We start from the raw sequence: 19290 nt of genomic DNA, 5'->3' as shown, positions 1-19290 counted from the left end.
AGAGCTTCATGACCAAGGTAATCACGATGGTGTGATCATTGACCTAGAGCCAGACATCCTGGAATGTGAAGTCAAGTGGGCCTTAGAAAGCATCACTATGAATGAAGCTAGAGGAGGTGATAGAATTCCAGTTGAGCTACTTCAAATCCTGAAAGGTGATGCTGTGAAAGTGCTGAACTCAATATGCCTGCAAATTTGGAAACCTCAGCAGTGGCCACAGGACTGGAAAAGGTCAGTTTTCATTCCAATCCCAAAGAAAGGCAATGCCAAAGAATGCTCAAACTACCACACAATTGCACTCATCTCACACGCTAGTAATGTAATGCTCAAAATTCTCCAAGCCAGGCTTCAGCAATACGTGAATTGTGCACTTCCAGATGTTCAAGCTGATTTTAGAAAAGGCAAAGGAACCAGAGATCAAATTGCCAACATCTGCTGGATCATCAAAAAAGCAAGAGAGTTCCAAAAACATCTATTTCTGCTTTATTGACAATGCCAAAGCCTTCGACTGTGTGGATCACAATAAATTGTGGAAAATTCTGAAAGAGATGGGAATACTAGACCACCAGACCTACCTCTTGAGAAACCTATATGCAGATTAGGAAGCAACAGTTAGAACTGGACATGGAACAATAGACTGGTTCCAAATCAGGAAAGGAGTACGTCAAGGCTGTATATTGTCACCCTGCTTATTTAACTTATACGCAGAGTACATCATGAGAAACACTGGGCTGGAAGAAGCCCAAGCTGGAATCAAGATTTCTGGGACAAGTATCAATAACCTCAGATATGCAGATGACACCACCCTTATGGCAAAAAGTGAAGAGGAACTAAAAAGCCAAGAGGAGAGTGAAAAAGTTGGCTTAAAACTCAACATTCAGAAAACTAACATCATGGCATCTGGTCCCATTGCTTCATGGGAAATAGATGGGGAAACAGTGTCAGACTTTATTTTTGGGGGGCTCCAAAATCACTGCAGGTGATGATTGCAGCCATGAAATTAAAAGATGCTTACTCCTTGGAAGGAAAGTTATGACCAACCTAGATAGCTTATTGAAAAGCAGAGACATTACATTGCCAACAAAAGTCCGTCTATTGAAGCATGTGGTTTTCTCAGTGGTCATGTATGGATGTGAGTGTTGGACTGTGAAGAAAGCTGAGCACTTTTGAACTGTGGTGCTGGAGAAGACTCTTGAGAGTCCCTTGGACTGCAAGGAGGTCCAACCAGTCCATTCTAAAAGAGATCAGTCCTGGGTTTTCTTTGGAAGGAATGTTGCTAAAGCTGCAACTCTGGTACTTTGGCCACCTCATGCAAAGAGTTGACTCATTGGAAAAGACTCCGATGCTGGGAGGGATTGGGAGCAGGAGAAGAAGGGGACGACAGAGGATGAGATGGCTGGATGACATCACCAACTCGATGGACATGAGTTTGAGTGAACTCTGGGAGTTGGTGATGGACAGGGAGGCCTGGCGTGCTGCAGTTCATGAGGTGGCAAAGAGTTGGTCACGACTGAGCGACTGATCTGACCTGAACTCTCCCTCAGTCAGTCTCTACCATCAGAAAGCTTCCATAAGCCTCTTATCCTTCTCAATCAGAGGGCAGACAGACTAAAAACCAGAGTCACAGGAAACTAACTAATCTGATCACATGGGCCACAGCCTTGTCTAACTCAGTGAAACTATGAGCCATGCCATGTAGCAACACTCAAGATGGATCATGGTGGAGAGTTCTGACCAAACGTGGTCCACTGGAGAAGGGAATGGCCAACCACTTCAGTATTCTTGCCTTGAGAACCCCATTAATAGTATGAAAAGGCAAAAGGATAGGACACTGAAAGGTGAACTCCCCAGGTTGGCAGGTGCCCTATATGCTACTGGAGATCAGTGGAGAAATAACTCCAGGAAGAATGAAGAGACAGATCGAGAACAAAAACAACACTCAGTTGTGGATGTGATGGGTGACAGAAGTAAAGCCTGATGCTGTAAAGAGCAATATTGCATAGGAACCTGGAATGTCAGGTCCATGAATCAAGGCAAATTGGAAGTGGTCAAACAGGAGATGGCAAGAGTGAACGTCAACATAGGAATCAGCAAGCTAAAATGGACTGGAATGGGTGAATTTAACTAAGATGACCATGAATCCTACTGGTGATTCTTGCCTACTACTGTGGGCAAGAATCCCTTAGAAGAAATGGAGTAGCCATCACAGTCAACAAAAGAGTCCAAAATGCAGTATTTGGATGCAATCTCAAAAACGACAGAATGATCTCTGTTCGTTTCCAAGGCAAACCATTCAGTATCACAATAATCCAAGTCTATGCTGGGACCAGTAATGCTGAAGAAGCTGAAGTTGAATGATTCTATGAAGACCTACAAGACCTTCTAGAACTAACACCCCCAAAAGATATCCTTTTCATTATAGGGGACTGGAATGCAAAAGTAGGAAGGTAAGAAATACCTGGAGTAAGAGGCAAATTTGGCCTTGGAGTACAGAATGAAGTAGGGCAAAGGCTAATCGAGTTTTGCCAAGAGAATGCACTGGTCATAGCAAACACCCTCTTCCAACAACACAAGAGAGGACTCTACGGGTGGACATCACCAGATAGTCAACAACGAAATCAGATTGATTATATTCTTTGCAGCCAAAGATGGAGAAGCTCTATCTAGTCAGCAAAAGCAAGACCGGGAGCTGATGGTGGCTCAGATCATGAACTCCTTATTGCCAAATTCAGACTGAAATTAAAGAAAGTAGGGAAAACCACTAGACCATTCAGGTATGACCTAAATCAAATCCCTTATGATTATATAGTGGAAATGGCAAATAGATTCAAGGGATTAGATCTGATAGACAGAGTGTCTGAAGAACTATGGATGGGGGCTCATAACATTGTACAGGAGGCAGGGATCAAGATCATCCCCCAAAAAAAGAAGTGCAAAAAGGCAAAATGGTTTTCTGAGGAGGACTTACAAATAGCTATGAAAAGAAAAAAAAGAGAAAGGCAAAGGAGAAAAGGAAAGATATACCCATTTGAATGCAGAGTTCCAAAGAATAGCAAGGAGGGATACGAAAGCCTTCCTCAGTGATCAATGCAAAGAAATAGAGGGTACAATAGAATGGGAAAGACTAGAGATCTCTTCAAGCAAATCAGAGATACTGAAGGAGGAAACAGACAGAACAGGTTCCATCTTGAATGCAGGCCTCCATTTTGAGCTGGACCATGGAATTTAAGCTATATGTCCTGTATCTATGGAAATGACATACAAACTGGAAAATCAGAGCCCCCAGGTTGAAGAGCCCCAGGGCTGGTACCTAGACTCTCTGTCGCCTAAAATAATACCCTAATTATCTATGTAACCGAATAGAATCATAAATTCTATTATGCTTATTGGGGTATGACCACAAGCCTATTGATAATTGCCCACTGTTAACTACGTGGCTTAAGGCATACGAATCACAGGTTAACTTTGATTGAACCTTTCTTTTCCTTTGTTCAGACTAGTTTCAGAGAATTTAGGGAGGTGGGTTTGAGCATGTACACTTAGGGTATATAAGGTTTTCACAAAAACTGGTCAGGGTCCTTGGCTAAGAGGACACTCTGCCTTGAGCCCGCTGGTATAATAAACTGCACTCCACTATCTGCATTGTCCTTCTAAGTGAGTTTGTTTCCCAGAACGCATGGCTACAACAATACCAAGAGAACATTTCATGCCAATGGGCACAATAAAGGACAGAAATGGTATGGACCTAACAGAAGCAGATGGAAAAGGCAATGGCACCCCACTCCAGTACTCTTGCCTGGAAAATCCCGTGGATGGAGGAGCTTGGTAGGCTGCAGTCCATGAGGTCTCTAAGAGTCGGACACGACCGAGCGACTTCACTTTCCCTTTTCACTTTCATGCACTGGAGAAGGAAATGGCAACCCACTCCAGTGTTCTTGCATGGAGAATCCCAGGGACGGGGGAGCCTGGTGGGCTGCCATCTATGGGGTCGCACAGGGTCAGACACGACTGAAGCGACTTAGCAGCAGAAGCAGCAACAGAAGCAAAAGCAAAAGATATTAAGAACAGGTGGCAAGAATACACAGAAGAAGTATATTAAAAAGTTCTTCACGACCCAGATAATCACAATGCTGTGATCACTCACCTAGAGCCAGACTTCTTGGAATGAAAAGTCAAGTAGGCCTTAGGAAGCATCACTGCAAACAAAGCTAGTGGAGGTGATTGAATTCCAGTTGAGGTCTTTCATATCCTAAAAGATGATGCTGTGAAAGTGCTGCAGTCAATATGCCAGCAAATTTGGAAAACTCAGCAGTGGCCAAAGGACTGAAAAGGTCAGTTTTCATTCCAATCCCAAAGAAAGGCAACGCCAAAGAATGCTCAAACTACTGCACAATCGCACTTATCTCACACGCTAGCAAAGTAATGCTCAAAATTCTCCAAGCCAGGTTTCAACAGTACGTGAACTGTGCACTTCCAGATGTTCAAGCTGGTTTTAGAAAAGGCAGAGGAACCAGAGATCAAATTGCCAACATCTGCTGGATCATGGATAAAGCAAGAGAGTTCCAGAAAAATATCTACTTCTACTTTATTGACTGTGCCAAAGCTTTGACTGTGTGGATCACAATAAACTGTGGAAAATTCTGAAAGATATGGGAATACCAGACCACCTGACCTGCCTCCTGCGAAATCTGTATGCAGGTCAGGAAGCAACAGTTAGAACTGGACATGTAATAACAGACTGGTTCCAAATCAGGAAAGGAGTACATCAAGGCTGTATATTGTCATCCTGCTTATTTAACTACTATGCAGAGTAAATCATGAGAAATGCTGGGCTGGAGGAAGCACAAGCTGGAATCAAGATTGCTGGGAGAAATACCAATAACCTCAGATATGCGGATGACAGCAACTTTAGGGCACAAAGTGAAGAGGAACTAAAGAGCTTCGTGATGAAAGTGGAAGAGGAGAGTGAAAAAGTTTGCTTAAAACTCAGCATTCAGAAAACTAAGATTGTGGCATCTGGTCCCATCACTTCATGGCAAATAGATGGGGAAACTGTGGAAACAGTGAGAGACTTTATTTTTTTGTGCTCCAAAATCACTGCAAATGGTGACTGCAGCCATAAAATTAAAAGATGCTTACTCCTTCGAAGAAAAGTTATGACCAATCTAGACAGCATATTAAAATGCAGAGTTGCCAGGAAAGATTTGTCTAGTCAAATCTATGGTTTTTTCCAGTAGTCATGTATGGATGTGAGAGTTGGATTATAAAGAAAGCTGAGAGCCGAAGAATTGATGCTTTTGAACCGTGGTGTTGGAGAAGACTCTTGAGAGTCCCTTGGATTGCAAGGAGATCCAACCAGTCCATCCTAAAGGAAATCAATCCTGAATATTCATTGGAAGGACTGATGCTGAAGCTGTAACTCCAGTACTTTGGCCACCTGATGCGAAGAACTGACTCATTTGAAAAGACCCTGATTCTGGGAAAGATTTAATGTAGGAGGAGAAGGGGACGACAAAGGTGGGATGAGATGGTTGGATGGCGTCTTGGACTCAATGGACTTGAGTAAACTCCGGGAGAGTTGGTGGTGGACGACTCTTGTAGCCACACGTCTGGGAAACAAACTCACTCAGAAGGACAACGCAGATAGTGGAGTGCAGTTTATTACACGGGCGGGCCCAAGGCAGATTCTCCTCTTAGCCAAGGACCCTGACCAGTTTTTGTGAAAACCTTATTATATACCCTAAGTGTACTTGCTCAAACCCACCTCCCCAAATTCCTTGAAACTAGTCTGGACAAGGTAAAAGAGAGATACAATCAAAGTTAACCTGTGATTCATGTGTCACAAGACTAGATAAACAGTGGATATTTATCGATAGGCCTGTGGTCATATCCCGATAAACATAATGGAATTTACCACTTTGTTCTGTTACAGAGATAATTAGCATATTCTTTTAGGCAATGGAGAGTCCAAGTACAAGTCCTGAGGCTCTTTTATCCAGGGGTCTGGTTTTCCATTGGTATGCCATTTCTGTAGACACCGGGCACAAAGTTCAGAGTCCATTGGGAGGGTGACCATGTGTGTAGCCTAATGTTCGCAGCCTGGCCTAAGATGGAGTCCAGCTCTGTCTGTTTCCTCCTTCAGCTGTATCAATTAATATTCCCACCAACAGTGCAAGAGGGTTACTCTTTCTCCACACCCTCTCTAGCATTTATTGTTTGTAGACATTTTTGATGATTACCATTCTGACTGGTGTGAGTTGATAACCTCATTGTAGTTTTGGTTTGCATTTCTCTAATAATAAGTGATGTTGAATATTTTTTTTTCATGTATTTATTAGCCATCTGTGAGTCTTCTTTGGAGAAATGTCTGTTTAGGTGATCTGCCCACTTTTTGAGTGGGTTGTTTGTTTTTCTGATACTGAGCTGCCTGAACTGATTGTCTGTTTTGGAGATTAATCTTTTGTCAGGAGGCGAGGGGAGTGGAGATGGGAAGCAAGATGCTATAGATGCCCCAAAACCCACCTTAAATTTGTGGCAGAGGACTGATGACCATGAAAGTGACCTTTGCTTCCTGCTCAATTCAGTCAGTAGTTTGGAAATGCACCATCAGTGCCTCCCTTAGGTGACATAGAAACCCTGGGCCTCCAAGCTCATTTAGTGAGAGAAGAGTGTAGGGATACAAGGCCAGGAAACAGGTCCCACCCTGTGTCCTGGACCAACATTTCCAGGGGAGGCCATTTCAGCTGAGAGGCTAAGTCCTTCTGAACACAGGGGTAGAATAGAGTAGAGAAGTGGGGTCATGGGTGAGGAAACCAAGCAGCCTCCCCCAGGAGAGGCCTTAGCTTAGTGTTGGCTCCAGAGACAGTTAGGTCAGTCATTGCAGTGTCTTCTTTGAGCAGCCGTTCTAATTAATATCTACTTCCTCCAGATTCCCACTGCTTTCATTTTTCTCCCATTCCCCAGCAAGTGTAAATGAAAGTCTGAGCATTGGTACCCACCAACCCAGTCAGACAAATGCTGCAGACCTAGATGGGCCTCCTACTTGGGGAACTGTGTGACAGAAGCAGCTTCTTATAATTCTCCACAGGTGTGAGAACAGGAAAACTATCTTCTTGTTTCATAGAAGCTATCCAAGAACTGTATTGATGTTCTTTCTGCATTTTTACATTTCCAGAGAAGATCTCCAGAAGAATTGAAGGAACAGAATAAGCCTGACACCTACCTTGGTCAGATATCTCAGACTTCTAACTCGACTTAGCAAAAAACTAACTGAATATTGCTAGAAAGTGCCTATCTTCCTTCTCCATTTCTACTGGAACTTCCTTCACTCAGACTATCTCCAGGACAGACCGTGTGCTCAGGAAGCTGGCTTCCCACAGTAAGGGTGTTGTCTCATTTTCAGGAAAGTGTGCAGCTTCTAGGAATGCTGAGTTGAGAGATGGAGCCCAGTGCACACATATGAACTTCAGCTACTCTGACTTCCAAGTTCTATGGTGCTTTGGTCTGTACCCCATCCCAAACTCCTATATTCTTGGTTTTCTAAACATGAAGAGGAATTGGTGAATCTGACAGTCTGCTCTAAGATTCTAAGTTATATCCCAGACCAGGGTATCTGCTTCCTGCTGGAAGCCTCAGGACCTGTTTTTAAACTCCCAGACTTTGCTGACCTTTGATAAAAGTGTTGGCAGCTACATTGCAATAAATGCCTCCAAAGGAACATTTAAGAGTAGATGAAAAGTCTGTGATATGCTGTAATACCTTTTACCATCAAAATTCTGTGGACCTTGTAGAGGTTGATGGCAATTAGTGAAACGTCAAAATATAGGACACAATAGAGGAAAGTGATTTTTAGAAATATGCTTCACTGTGTTCAAAACTGGACTTATCTACCCAGTTCCCACACTGAGCGACACAGATTCCTGTCATTCTCAGGTGCCTGGCTCTCTGTTTTCTCCCTGCGATTGGGTGCAACACTCCAAGAGCCATTTCCAGATCAAGAGCTCTTCTTCTCCTTCTGTGTGGCCATTCAATCCAGTGTGGATACCCTAGCGCTGTCAAAGGGAGAATGGGGATCTGAGTCTAAGCAAAAGTGAGAAGGTAGGATGAATAACACAAATTATGTGGAGAAGTATATTGAGGTGCGTTATTGAAATCACATTTCCCTGCCTGTTTCAGAAAATCAATAAAAAAAAAAAAAGACTTATGCAGAACACTGACTGGGTATATAAATTATTAACATTCTACTTAAAACATAGGTACCAGGAAAAATCAGGAGCATGTGTAGTAGAATATTTCTTTATTGTTGTGAAAGAGATGATTTGACTTTCTAGGGAGATACATGTTCAGGTTTGATGTCCTGAACAATCCTCATGTAGTAATCTCTTAATGTTTAGCTCTTACAGTGATGTTTATTTTCCAATTAGATGGGCTCTTTGTTTATCAAGATACAATTTAAAAAGTCAGAAACTGAGAGATTAAGAGAAAAAAATCAGTTACCAGTGGGAAAGGCATCATCCCACTGGATTCATGTTGGCCATCCTATGGGAACTCTGATGGTATAAAACTATGAGACTACCATAACAAAAATTCACCAAGGATCCATTTGTTTCCAGGCAACTAAAGAAACAACACAATGGAGCCTTGGAACTCCACCCTGGGAAGTGGCTTCATATTGATGGGGATTCTGAACGACAGTGGGTCTCCTGAGCTGCTCTGCGCTACAATCACAGTCCTGTACACGCTGGCTCTCACCAGCAATGGTCTGCTGCTCCTGGCCATCACAATGGATGCCTGGCTCCATGTGCCCATGTACCTGCTGCTCAGGCAGCTCTCTCTCATGGACCTCCTCTTCACATCTGTTGTCACTCCCAAGGCCATTGTGGATTTTCTGCTCAGTGAAAACACCATCTCCTTTGGGGGCTGTGCCCTTCAGGTGTTCCTAGTACTGACCCTCGGTGGTGCAGAGGACCTCATACTGGCCTTCATGGCCTATGACAGGTATGTGGCCATTTGTCATCCTCTGAACTACATGGTCCTCATGAGGCCAAGGGTCTGTTGGCTCATGGTGGTCACACCCTGGGTCCTGGCATCCCTGAATGCTTTAGGTCATACTTTGTATATCATGCACTTCTCTTTCTGCATGTCCCGGAAGATCAGCCACCTGCTCTGTGAGATTCCACCTCTGTTGAAGTGGGCCTGTGCAGATACTTCCAGATATGAACTCATGGTGTATGTGATGGGTGTGACCTTTCTGATTCCCTCTTTTGTTGCTATACTTGTCTCCTATTCAGTAATCCTACTTACTGTGCTCCACATGCCCTCAAATGAAGGGAGACAGAAAGCTCTGATCACCTGCTCTTCCCACCTGACAGTGGTCGGGATGTTCTATGGAGCTGCCACATTCATGTATGTTCTGCCCAGTTTCCTGCACAGTCCCAAGAAAGACAACATCATCTCTGTCTTCTACACGATGGTCACCCCAGCCCTGAACCCCCTCATCTACAGCCTGAGGAATAAAGAGGTCATGGGGGCCTTGAGAAGGGTCCTACAAAAATACATGCTGCGGACACACTCCTGACACAGTTACAAAATAGACATGCTAGGGGATTAAGTTTCAGTCAATATCATGTATCAGTCATCAATATCAGTAGATTTAGTCTGAGCAAACTCCAATAGCCTCTTAAAATCAGAGGAAGACTTCTCTTGTTTGAATAAGATTCTTAGATATACTGGACTTCTTGTCTGTTATGTAGCTGTTGTTTAAATAATTATTTGGAAAGAAGAATCAGTTTGTGTCTATGCATCTACTTCAGTTTCAAGGGACAGTTTTTGTTGAGATAATGGAAAAATCCAAATGGGAAAATTTAATAGTGACTTAATTTAAAATTAAAAGACAGAAACCAATAAAACCCAGCATCATGGGTCTTTTCAAATGAGTCAGTTCATCAGGTGGCCAAGGTATTGGAGCTTCAGCTTCAGCATCAGTCCTTCCAATGAATAGTCAGGACTGATTTCCTTTAGGATGGACTGGTTGGATCCCCTTGCAGTCCAAGGGACTCTCAAGTTTGGCATTCACTTTTTTGGGTTATTCATACATGCAGTTTACCAAATAGTTCTGTACATGTTGGTTAAGGTCTTGCTTTATTGTCATTTAAAATTTGGTGAAGCTTCTTCTTGTGAAGAGGGAACACTATAGGGTAGGGGTGGAGAGAAGAGGAGGAGGGAGGGAGGGAGGGGGTCAGCGTGCCGAGTGTAATCTCTGCTGTCACTTTATCATCTGTGAACATTAAATTGAATCATTTGTGTCTCAGTTTGCTCATCTGAAAAGTGGTGATAATAATAGGATTTATGATAACCTCATGATGTTTTGTAGGGACTTGAATAAGATAATTACACACTTAGACCAGAGCCTGGCAAATAGTGCTTAATATGTGCTAGCTGCTATATGAATAACTAGTAAATAGTCTTGATAAATGATCAATATAAATGACTATGTAGTATCATCATTTGAATCCTATATAATGTATTTAGGGATTTGCTTACATTTAATTTTGTTCCCCCAAATTTTCTTACTATGGTAGGTCAAATTTTTAGAAGTGAAATTACTGGATATAGGCAAAAAAAAAAAAAAATTAATTCTTTACAAAGAGCCAGAGCTGACTGCTTCTGAGAAAGCTGGAAACTGTTTGCATACTGGCTAGCATTATGTGGGAGTGCCTGCCTCACTGTACTCTTTCTAGGGCTATCTCATTATATGAACTATTTGCTAATTTATTAAACATATCAATGAAAATGTAACAGATGTTTTCATTTATATTACTTACTTGGTTTTATTTTAACTCTTTATTTTAGCTCTTTATAGACAAAGGTCCCCAACAATTTGACAGTTATTCATGTTCCAACATTTATTTTTAGTTTATTACTGAGGTTTAAAATTAGATATGTAGTGGAGTCTGTTGGATAGAGAAGTGCTCCAATATTTATGTAGTTTCATATATTCATATTTTCCTTTGTATTTTTAAGGTAATTGTGCCATTACAATTCCCATTGTTTGTTCAGAGAAATTTGCATATTTCTCTTAGATCTCTTTAATAATCTCACAAGTGACATTAGCTTTAATTTCTCTGCAGTTATTTTGGTACATGATGGATGGTGAAACTTTAAGTTAATATGTTTCTAAATAGCTGATTTTACTTTTAGCTTCCTTAATAACTTTCTCCTATCATGGATCTTCTCACTATTATTTACAACCCCTTGACTATAAACTCTCTTTTTAGAAGTAGAGCAGTAGGGAGTATTTCTGGGTATGTTCTCTAGTTTCTGTGTTTTGTAAGGGGTATCCTTTCTCGTATTTCCTCATATTTCTTAAAGTTTTATCATCTGTTTATTCCTCCTGATGAACTTTTGAGTCATCTGCTAAATGTCTAAAAAATCCTATATTAATTGCAATTGCATGTAACTCACACACTGATTTGGAAATAATGTCTTTTTACAATACTCAGTCTTAAATTCCAGGGACATAGTATCCTATTGCCCTACCCTAATAAATCTGTTATTCTTTTTAAAAACACCCTTGACTCTTAGCTTATGACTTTGCATCACTGAGAAAAGAGAAGGCGTCATATAGGACTCCCTCACCTTCCAATACCACACTCACCAGCCCGTCTGCACATAGTGTTTTTTCTTTCAGAAGAGCCCATCACATTCTCTAGGTCCATCAACATTGCTATACAAGTGGTAGAATTGCTTTTTTTATGACTAATATTCCACTGTCAAATAAAAAAGAGGCCATCAGTGGCCAGATCCTCCAATAGTACTCTTCAGCCAGGCTCTCTCACTTCTCAAAGATACTGGTCTTGGAATTTCCTGCTTCCCTCTGTATCATCTCCCTCCTTACAAGAACATTTACTACAGGTTAAACACATGCTCCAGTATCTCCCATCTTAAAGAGGCTCCCCCTTCCATTTCTCAGAGCAAATAGTCTTGAAAGACTTAACTGTACCTATAGCTTCTGATGCTTTTCTACCATTCATGATTCATGCCACCGTAATCAGGCTGCCCCCACTCAATCCCTCAGCACTAGAGTAGTGCTTGTCAAACAGTGACAGAGGTGTATGACTCATCTGTCTGACAAAGAAATGACTGTTCATATATTTTATAAAATGTGAATTTTAATACTAACGATTACCAATGAGCCTAAAAGGGCATAGTGATTAACAGCTACATTCCATAGAAGATACAATAAATCTTTATAATCTACATATCTCAGAAAGACTTTTAATAATTTTAAGAATAGTTCCAGAATTGCTAAATAGTCAGGATTTAACTCATTAATTTTCAGTTTCCAACTCTGTGTGTGTGTGTGTGTCCCCAAATGACTTTCTGTCTTGAATTGCACATCCTTGTTTACTTGCTTAAATGACCCTGCTCATTATCCCAAACTCTTCTTTTTTCTTTAAATGCTAATACCAGGATGATTGCTTTACAATGTTGTGTTGATTTCTGCCATACATCAGCATGAGTCAGCCATAGATTTACACACGTCCCTTCCCTCTTGCCACCTGCCACCCCATACCATCCCTCTAGGTTGTCACAGAACACTGGACTGAACTCCCTGTGTCATACAGCAAATTCCCACTGGCTGTCTATTTTACCTGTGGTAATGTATGTTTCGGACTTCCGAAATGTGTGTTTCAATACTACTCTCTCAACTCGTCTACCCTCTCCTTCCCCCGCTGTGCTCTATGTCTGCATCTCTATTACTGCCCTACAAATATTAATAGGTTCATGGGTACCATTTTTCTAGATACCATATTTGTGTTCATATACATCATTTGTTTTTCTCTTTCTGACTTACTTCACTCTGTATAACAGGCTCCAGGTTCATCCATCTCACTAGAACTGACTCAAATTCCTGTGTATGGCTAATATTTCACTGTATTAGTATATAAGTACTGCACCTTCTTTATCCATTCATCTGTCAGTGGACATGTAGGTTGCTTCCATGTCCTGGCAGTTGTGAATAGTATTGCAATGAACAAAAATTTTGAACACTTCATGAATCTTTTGTCATCCTGGCACAGGGGCCACACTAATCTTTTCTGTATTGTTCCAATTTCAGTATATGTGCTGCCAAAGTAAGCACTTTTCTTCACTTTTAATCAGAATTTAAAGACTCTATATTTTATCGCTTAACAGAATGAAAAATGAGAATAAAATTGGGAATGAAATTGGATTCGTCACAATGGAAAACAGTTCCTTATCAACTTAATGCACTTATCATAAGTGAGCAAGCTCGCTACAAGGTACTTACCCAAGTGGATAGCAACTTATGTTTACTCAAAAACCTATATGTGAATATTTAGAATGACTTTTTCCACAAACAACAGAAACTGGAAACAACACGAATGTCCTTTAACTGGTGAATGGATAAACAAATTATGATACACCCAGACGATTGAACACTGCTCAGCAAAAAGTGGTAACAGACTAATAGCAGAATTCGGATGAATCTCAAACATATTATGTTAAGTGAAAGGAGCTAGACTCAAAATATCTGAAACCATTCATATAACATGCAGAAAAATATGAAAATAAGAACAACAGTAAACAAATCAGAGAGTTAGCAAGAGTTTGGGTGAGGGTGGGATATGAATACCAAAGGGCAACAGAGAATTTGGGGAGTCAATACAACTTCTCTATCTTGATTTTTGATGGTGGTTATATACTATATATATTTGTCAAAACCTGTACTAAAAATGGTGAGCTTTCCTGTATGAAAATCGTTCCTTAATAAAAATGAAAAAAATGTGGGAAATAATAATTGGAGATAAATATATATGAAGTTTTTAATATTCTCCTTTGACAGCCTTATTTAAGTACCAATGGAAAAATTCCCCTGCCATCTCTTGATTTTTGTCAAGAATTTCAATTGTACTATTTTGAAATACAAATATATTTATTATTGGTCAGTTAGAATTAGCAACACATTTCTTGAGTCAGTTTCCGTGTTCACTATTGCTTCCTGTGTTGTAAACATCCCTAGGCATCACACTTTTTCTTGCTGAAATTATTTTATTGGGCATCTTTGGTGGTAAAGTCTTGTGATTCTGTTTGTAGTTTGTTCTCACTCTCTAGTGATACTTTATCTATGCATAGAGAGAACTCTAAGTGGGGGCAGTTATGTTCCCTCATTGCTTTTGAAGGTGTTTATTTCTTGTCTGATTACTGGCAGTTAAAATTCCACTATCTTCTGTCTGTATCTGTCTTTGTCCGTGGGAAATCTGTCATTTTTTTCTGAGAGCATTTGAAAGATTTTCATTAACACTAACATTCTCCAACTTCAGTACTGTCTCTATTTCTTTTTGTGGCTCCTGCCCAATATTCACAGATTTTCGTACTTTCTCTTCAGATGTTACTGGTGGCAGACAATAATAACACCAAATACACAAACTTATGTAGAAGATACAACAGATCGCCAGAGGTGGCTCAGATGGTAAAGAATGTGCCTGCAGTGCAGGAGACCTGGGTTTGAATCCTGGGTTGGGAAGATCCCCTGGAGAAGGGAACAGCTACCTTCTCTAATATTCTGGCCTGGAGAATTCTGGCTTGGATTGCAATTCCCCTAGGCCTGGGTCACAGAGAGTTGGACACGACTGAGTGACTTTCACACAAAGGTCAATGAAGAGAAGACCTGATAATTACAGACTTCACAGAGCACAGTCATATTGATTTAACTAGTCCATTCTAAGAGGATGATGAGAGAGGCCAGGGCTATGGAGGTGAGAAGCAACATTTCACAGATGCCCTAAAACCCACCTTAAATCTGGGGTAGAGGGCTGGCTGACCATGAAAGGGACCTTTACTTTCTGCTCAGTTCTGTCGTAATTTGGAAACAGGCCATCAGTGCCTCCCTTAGGTGACATAGAAACCCAGGGCCTCCAAGCTCATTTAGTGAGAGAAGAGTGCAGGGATACAGGACCAGGAAACAGGCCCAAAGGGATTCATTACCATCCTGTTTCCACAACCAGCTTTTCTAGGGGAGACCATTTCTGCTGAGAAGTTAGGCTACGTCCCTCTAAACACAGGGGTAGAATAGAGGGGGTGGGGTTATGAGATGAGGAAACTGGGCAGCCTCCCCCAGGACAGGCCCTGGCTCGGTGTTGGCCCCAGGGACAGTGAGATCAGTCATTACTGGGTCTCCTCTGAGCAGCCCTTCTAATATCTACTTCCTCCAGATTCCCACTGCTTTCAATTTTTCTCCCAGACCCCAGCAAGAGTAGCATCAGTACCGATGAACTTTGTCTGACAAATGCATCATAGCTAATGAGCCTCTTACTTGAGGAGCTGTGTGACAGAAGCACACAGCTTCTGAATTAGAAGTTTCTCCTAATTCTCTACAGGCTTGAGAAGAGGTAAGCCGTATTCTTGTTCCATAGAAACTTCCAAGGCCCAAGGACTCAGTTAGCTCTCTATCTGTAAGTGCCACATTTCCAGAGCACATCTGCAGAGGTACTGAAGGAACAGGAGTCCTATACTTCTCTTGGTCAAACTCCTCAGACTTCTAACCCAACTTAGCCAAAATTTTACAAATTGAATACTGCTGGAAAGGTCGTATCTTCCTTCTCTTCATAAAAAACTTATTTTACTTTATTTTATTTATTCAACTCCTTTGCCTGCACTGTAGAACATGTGGGATCTTGGTTCCCAGACCAGGGCTTGAACCCTTGCTCCCTGCAGTAGTAGTACAGAGTCTTGACCACTGGACCACCAGGGAAGTCCCCTTCCTTCTCCTTTTCTACTGGATCTTCCGTGACCCTCAATCCCCTGGGTAGTCTGTGTGGTCAAGCAGCTGGGTTTCTCAACCACCTGAGGTAAGAATATTGGCTCACTTTCAGGGGACAGCCTCTTAAAAGATGAAGCCCAGTGCAGACCTAAGAACTTCAGCTACTCTGTCTTCTAGGATCTCTGGTGCTTGGGCTCTAAACCTCACCCCAACTCCCTCTATTCTTGGCTTTCTAAACATGAAGAGGAATCAGTGAGGACTGACAGAAGATTCTATGCTACATCCCAGGCCAGGGTATCTACTTCCTGGTGAAAGCATCAGGAGCTGTCTTCAGACCCCATGTACTTTTTCTGGCTCCTGATAAATATATTTACACTTAGATTATAATAAATGCCTCCAAAGGAACTTTAAAAAGCACCTGATAGGTCTATCACATGCTCTAACACCTTTTTACCATCAAAATCCTGTAAACCCTATAGGGACTAATAGAAACCAGTAAATGCCAAATCTGTGACACAGTGGAGGGAAATGACAGAGAAATATGTTTCACTTACAGATTCCTATATTCAGAGTTGGATTTATCTGCCCAATTCCTAAGATGCATGAGGCTGATTTCTGTCAACCTCAGATCCCTGTCTCTTTGATTTTCTCCTTGAGATTGGGTACCACACCCCAAGAGCAGGTGCCAGAACAGGAACTCATCTTCCTCCTCTTTGTGGCTCCTCAGTGGTGTGTAGGTACCCTGGCCCTGCAGGAGGGAGAATGGGGATCTGGATAAGGTGCAAGAGAGAAAAGCTAGGATTATTGAGCCAGATTACAGCATACAACACAAACTCTTTTGCTTCTGACATCTTTTACCACTTCTGCCCAAAACAATCTTAATTTCTTGAGTAGGTCTTTATTTTTTATCATATTTCTCAGTAATCTCAGGCTGACATTTTATCATAACCTATTTAAAAAAAAAAAACAAACCCTTTTTTATTTGCATTGATCCTAAAGGTTTAGCTCTAATAGTGACAGTACCTCAAACTCAACAATCTCTAGTCGCAGACAGTCTATAATCCCTTCTCTCTTAGGCTCATAGAGAGCGAAAGCCTGGTCCAGTGAACTAAGTTGGACATACTTTATCTCTTCTAATGAGGCTGTGACTACAGTTTTGAATGCTTACAGCAAAGTCAACATAAGTTATTTGGGGAAGTATATTGAGGTGCTTTATTGAAATCACATTTCTGTACCTGTTTTAGTATTACATTTTCAAAATAGGCCTATGCAGAGCAGACTGGGCATGTAAATCATTTGATTAAACATTATACTTAAAACCTAAGTACCAGAAAAATCAGAAGCATGGATGTCAGAATATTGCTTTATTGTTATGAGAGAGGTGATTTGATCTTTCTGGGGAGATATATATTTAGGTTTTAGATCCTGAATAATATTCTCATCTAGTGACCTCTTACTGTTTATCTATTACTGTGATGCTTATTCTCCAACTAGATGGGTTCTTTTTAGCAAGATATAAAGAGTCACAAATTGAGAGATCAAGAGGAAAAATCAGTTACCATTGGATTGGCCATCCTACAGGGCCTCTGATGTTACAAAACTATGGAGCCATCATAACAAAAATTCACCAAGAATCTACTTGGTTCTAGGCAACTAAAGAAACAACACAAGAATGGAGCACTGGAACTCCACCCTGGGAAGTGGCTTCATGTTGTTGGGGATTCTGAATAACAGTGGGTTTCCTGGGCTGCTCTGTGCCACAATCTCAGTCCTGTACATGCTGGCCCTCACCAGCAATGGCCTGCTGCTCCTGGTCATCACAATGGATGCCCGGCTCCACGTGCCCATGTACCTCCTGCTCAGGCAGCTCTCTCTCATGGACCTCCTCTTCACATCTGTTGTCACTCCCAAGGCCATCATAGATTTTCTGCTCAGTGAAAACACCATCTCCTTTGGGGGCTGTGCCCTTCAAATGTTCCTGGCACTGACCGTGGGTGGTGCAGAGGACCTCCTACTGGCCTTCATGGCCTATGACAGGTATGTGGCCATTTGTCATCCTCTGAACTACATGGTCCTCATGAGGCCAAGGGTCTACTGGCTCATGATGGCCACACCCTGGGTCCTGGCCTCCTTGAATGCGTTATGTCATACCCTGTATACCATGCACTTCCCTTTCTGCAGGTCCCGGAAAATCAACCACCTACTCTGTGAGATTCCACCTCTATTGAAGTTGGCCTGTGAAGATGCCTCTAGATATGAACTCATGTTGTATGTGACTGGTGTGACCTTCCTGATTCCACCTCTTGTTGCTATTCTTGCCTCCTACACACTAATCCTACTTACTGTGCTCCACATGCCCTCAAATGAAGGGAGGCAGAAAGCCCTGGTCACCTGCTCTTCCCACCTGACTGTGGTCGGGATGTTCTATGGAGCTGCCACATTCATGTATGTTCTGCCCAGTTCCCTGCACAGCCCCAAGCAGGACAACATCATCTCTGTCTTCTACACGATGGTCACCCCAGCCCTGAACCCCCTCATCTACAGCCTGAGGAATAAAGAGGTTATGGGGGCCTTGAGGAGGGTCCTACAAAAATATATGCTATGAACACACTTCACCATCTTGGGAGAGCTTATAGCTTGACACCAGAATTCATTCCTCCTCAAAGTCAGAAGTTTTTCTGCTAAAAATGAAATACTCATGGCAAAAGCACCATAGTGGAGAGTATATCTTTTAATAGAAAAATGAAGAATGTAGCTTTACTTGTCAAATGCTATTTTAAATTGTCTTTCTGTGAATTTCTGAGATATGTATTAGACTGTATTTATGTAAGTATTCATTTTTTTATTTTTATTGAATTATAGTTGGTTTACAATATTGTATTGATTTTCTCTATATAGCAAAGTGACTCAGTTATATATACATATATATATATATATATTCATTTTTATATTCTTTTCTATTATGGCTTATCTCAGGATATTGAATATAACTTCCTCTGCTATACAGTAAGACCTTGTTTATTCATTCTGTATGTAATGGTTTGATTTGCTAACCTCAAACTCCTAGTCTACCCCTCCTCCTCCTTCCCTCTTTCTTGGCAACCAGAAGTCTGTTGTCTATGTCTGTGAGTCTGTTTCTATTTTGTAAGTAGGTTCCTTTGTGTTATACTTTAGATTCCACATATATGTGATGGCCTATGGTATTCTTCTTTCTCTTTCTGACTTACTTCACTTGGTATGATGATCTCTATTTCCATCCATGTTCCTGTTGTGCGCTTGTTCTTGGCTGCTTAGTCATATCCAGCTCTTTGTGACCCTTTGGACTGTAGCCCACCAGGCTCCTCTGTCTGTGGTATCTTTCAGGTAAGAACACTGGAGTGGGTTGCCACCTGCCTTCTCCAGGGGATCTTCCTGACCCAGGGATTGAACTCATGTCTCCAACAGTGAAAGTGTTAGTCACTCAGTCACATTCAACTCTTTGTGACCCTATGAACTGTGTAGTTCAA

The 19290-nt window shown here is 41.5% G+C and overlaps 2 protein-coding genes and 1 non-coding gene across 3 annotated transcripts; 2 read left to right on the top strand and 1 right to left on the bottom strand.

Moving 5' to 3' along the window:
• Positions 1-8004: 8004 nt before the first annotated feature.
• LOC133261218 (olfactory receptor 2AG1-like) lies at positions 8005-9683 on the top strand. Its single transcript, XM_061439732.1, has one exon. It carries the CDS (start codon positions 8633-8635, stop codon positions 9575-9577), a length of 945 nt encoding a protein of 314 aa, XP_061295716.1. The 5' UTR covers positions 8005-8632; the 3' UTR covers positions 9578-9683.
• A 3355-nt stretch (positions 9684-13038) lies between these two features.
• LOC133227224 (U6 spliceosomal RNA) lies at positions 13039-13144 on the bottom strand. The gene has a single exon (XR_009729776.1). It is a non-coding gene; the product is annotated as a U6 spliceosomal RNA (small nuclear RNA).
• A 4052-nt stretch (positions 13145-17196) lies between these two features.
• On the top strand, positions 17197-18438 carry LOC133261217 (olfactory receptor 2AG1-like). Its single transcript, XM_061439731.1, has one exon. It carries the CDS (start codon positions 17457-17459, stop codon positions 18387-18389), a length of 933 nt encoding a protein of 310 aa, XP_061295715.1. The 5' UTR covers positions 17197-17456; the 3' UTR covers positions 18390-18438.
• The last annotated feature ends 852 nt before the right edge of the window (positions 18439-19290 follow it).

This window comes from Bos javanicus, chromosome 15 (assembly GCF_032452875.1).
Source record: "Bos javanicus breed banteng chromosome 15, ARS-OSU_banteng_1.0, whole genome shotgun sequence".
Lineage (NCBI taxonomy): Eukaryota > Metazoa > Chordata > Mammalia > Artiodactyla > Bovidae > Bos > Bos javanicus.
Note: the sequence above shows the minus strand (reverse complement) of the source record. Positions and strands in the feature narration are given on the sequence as shown.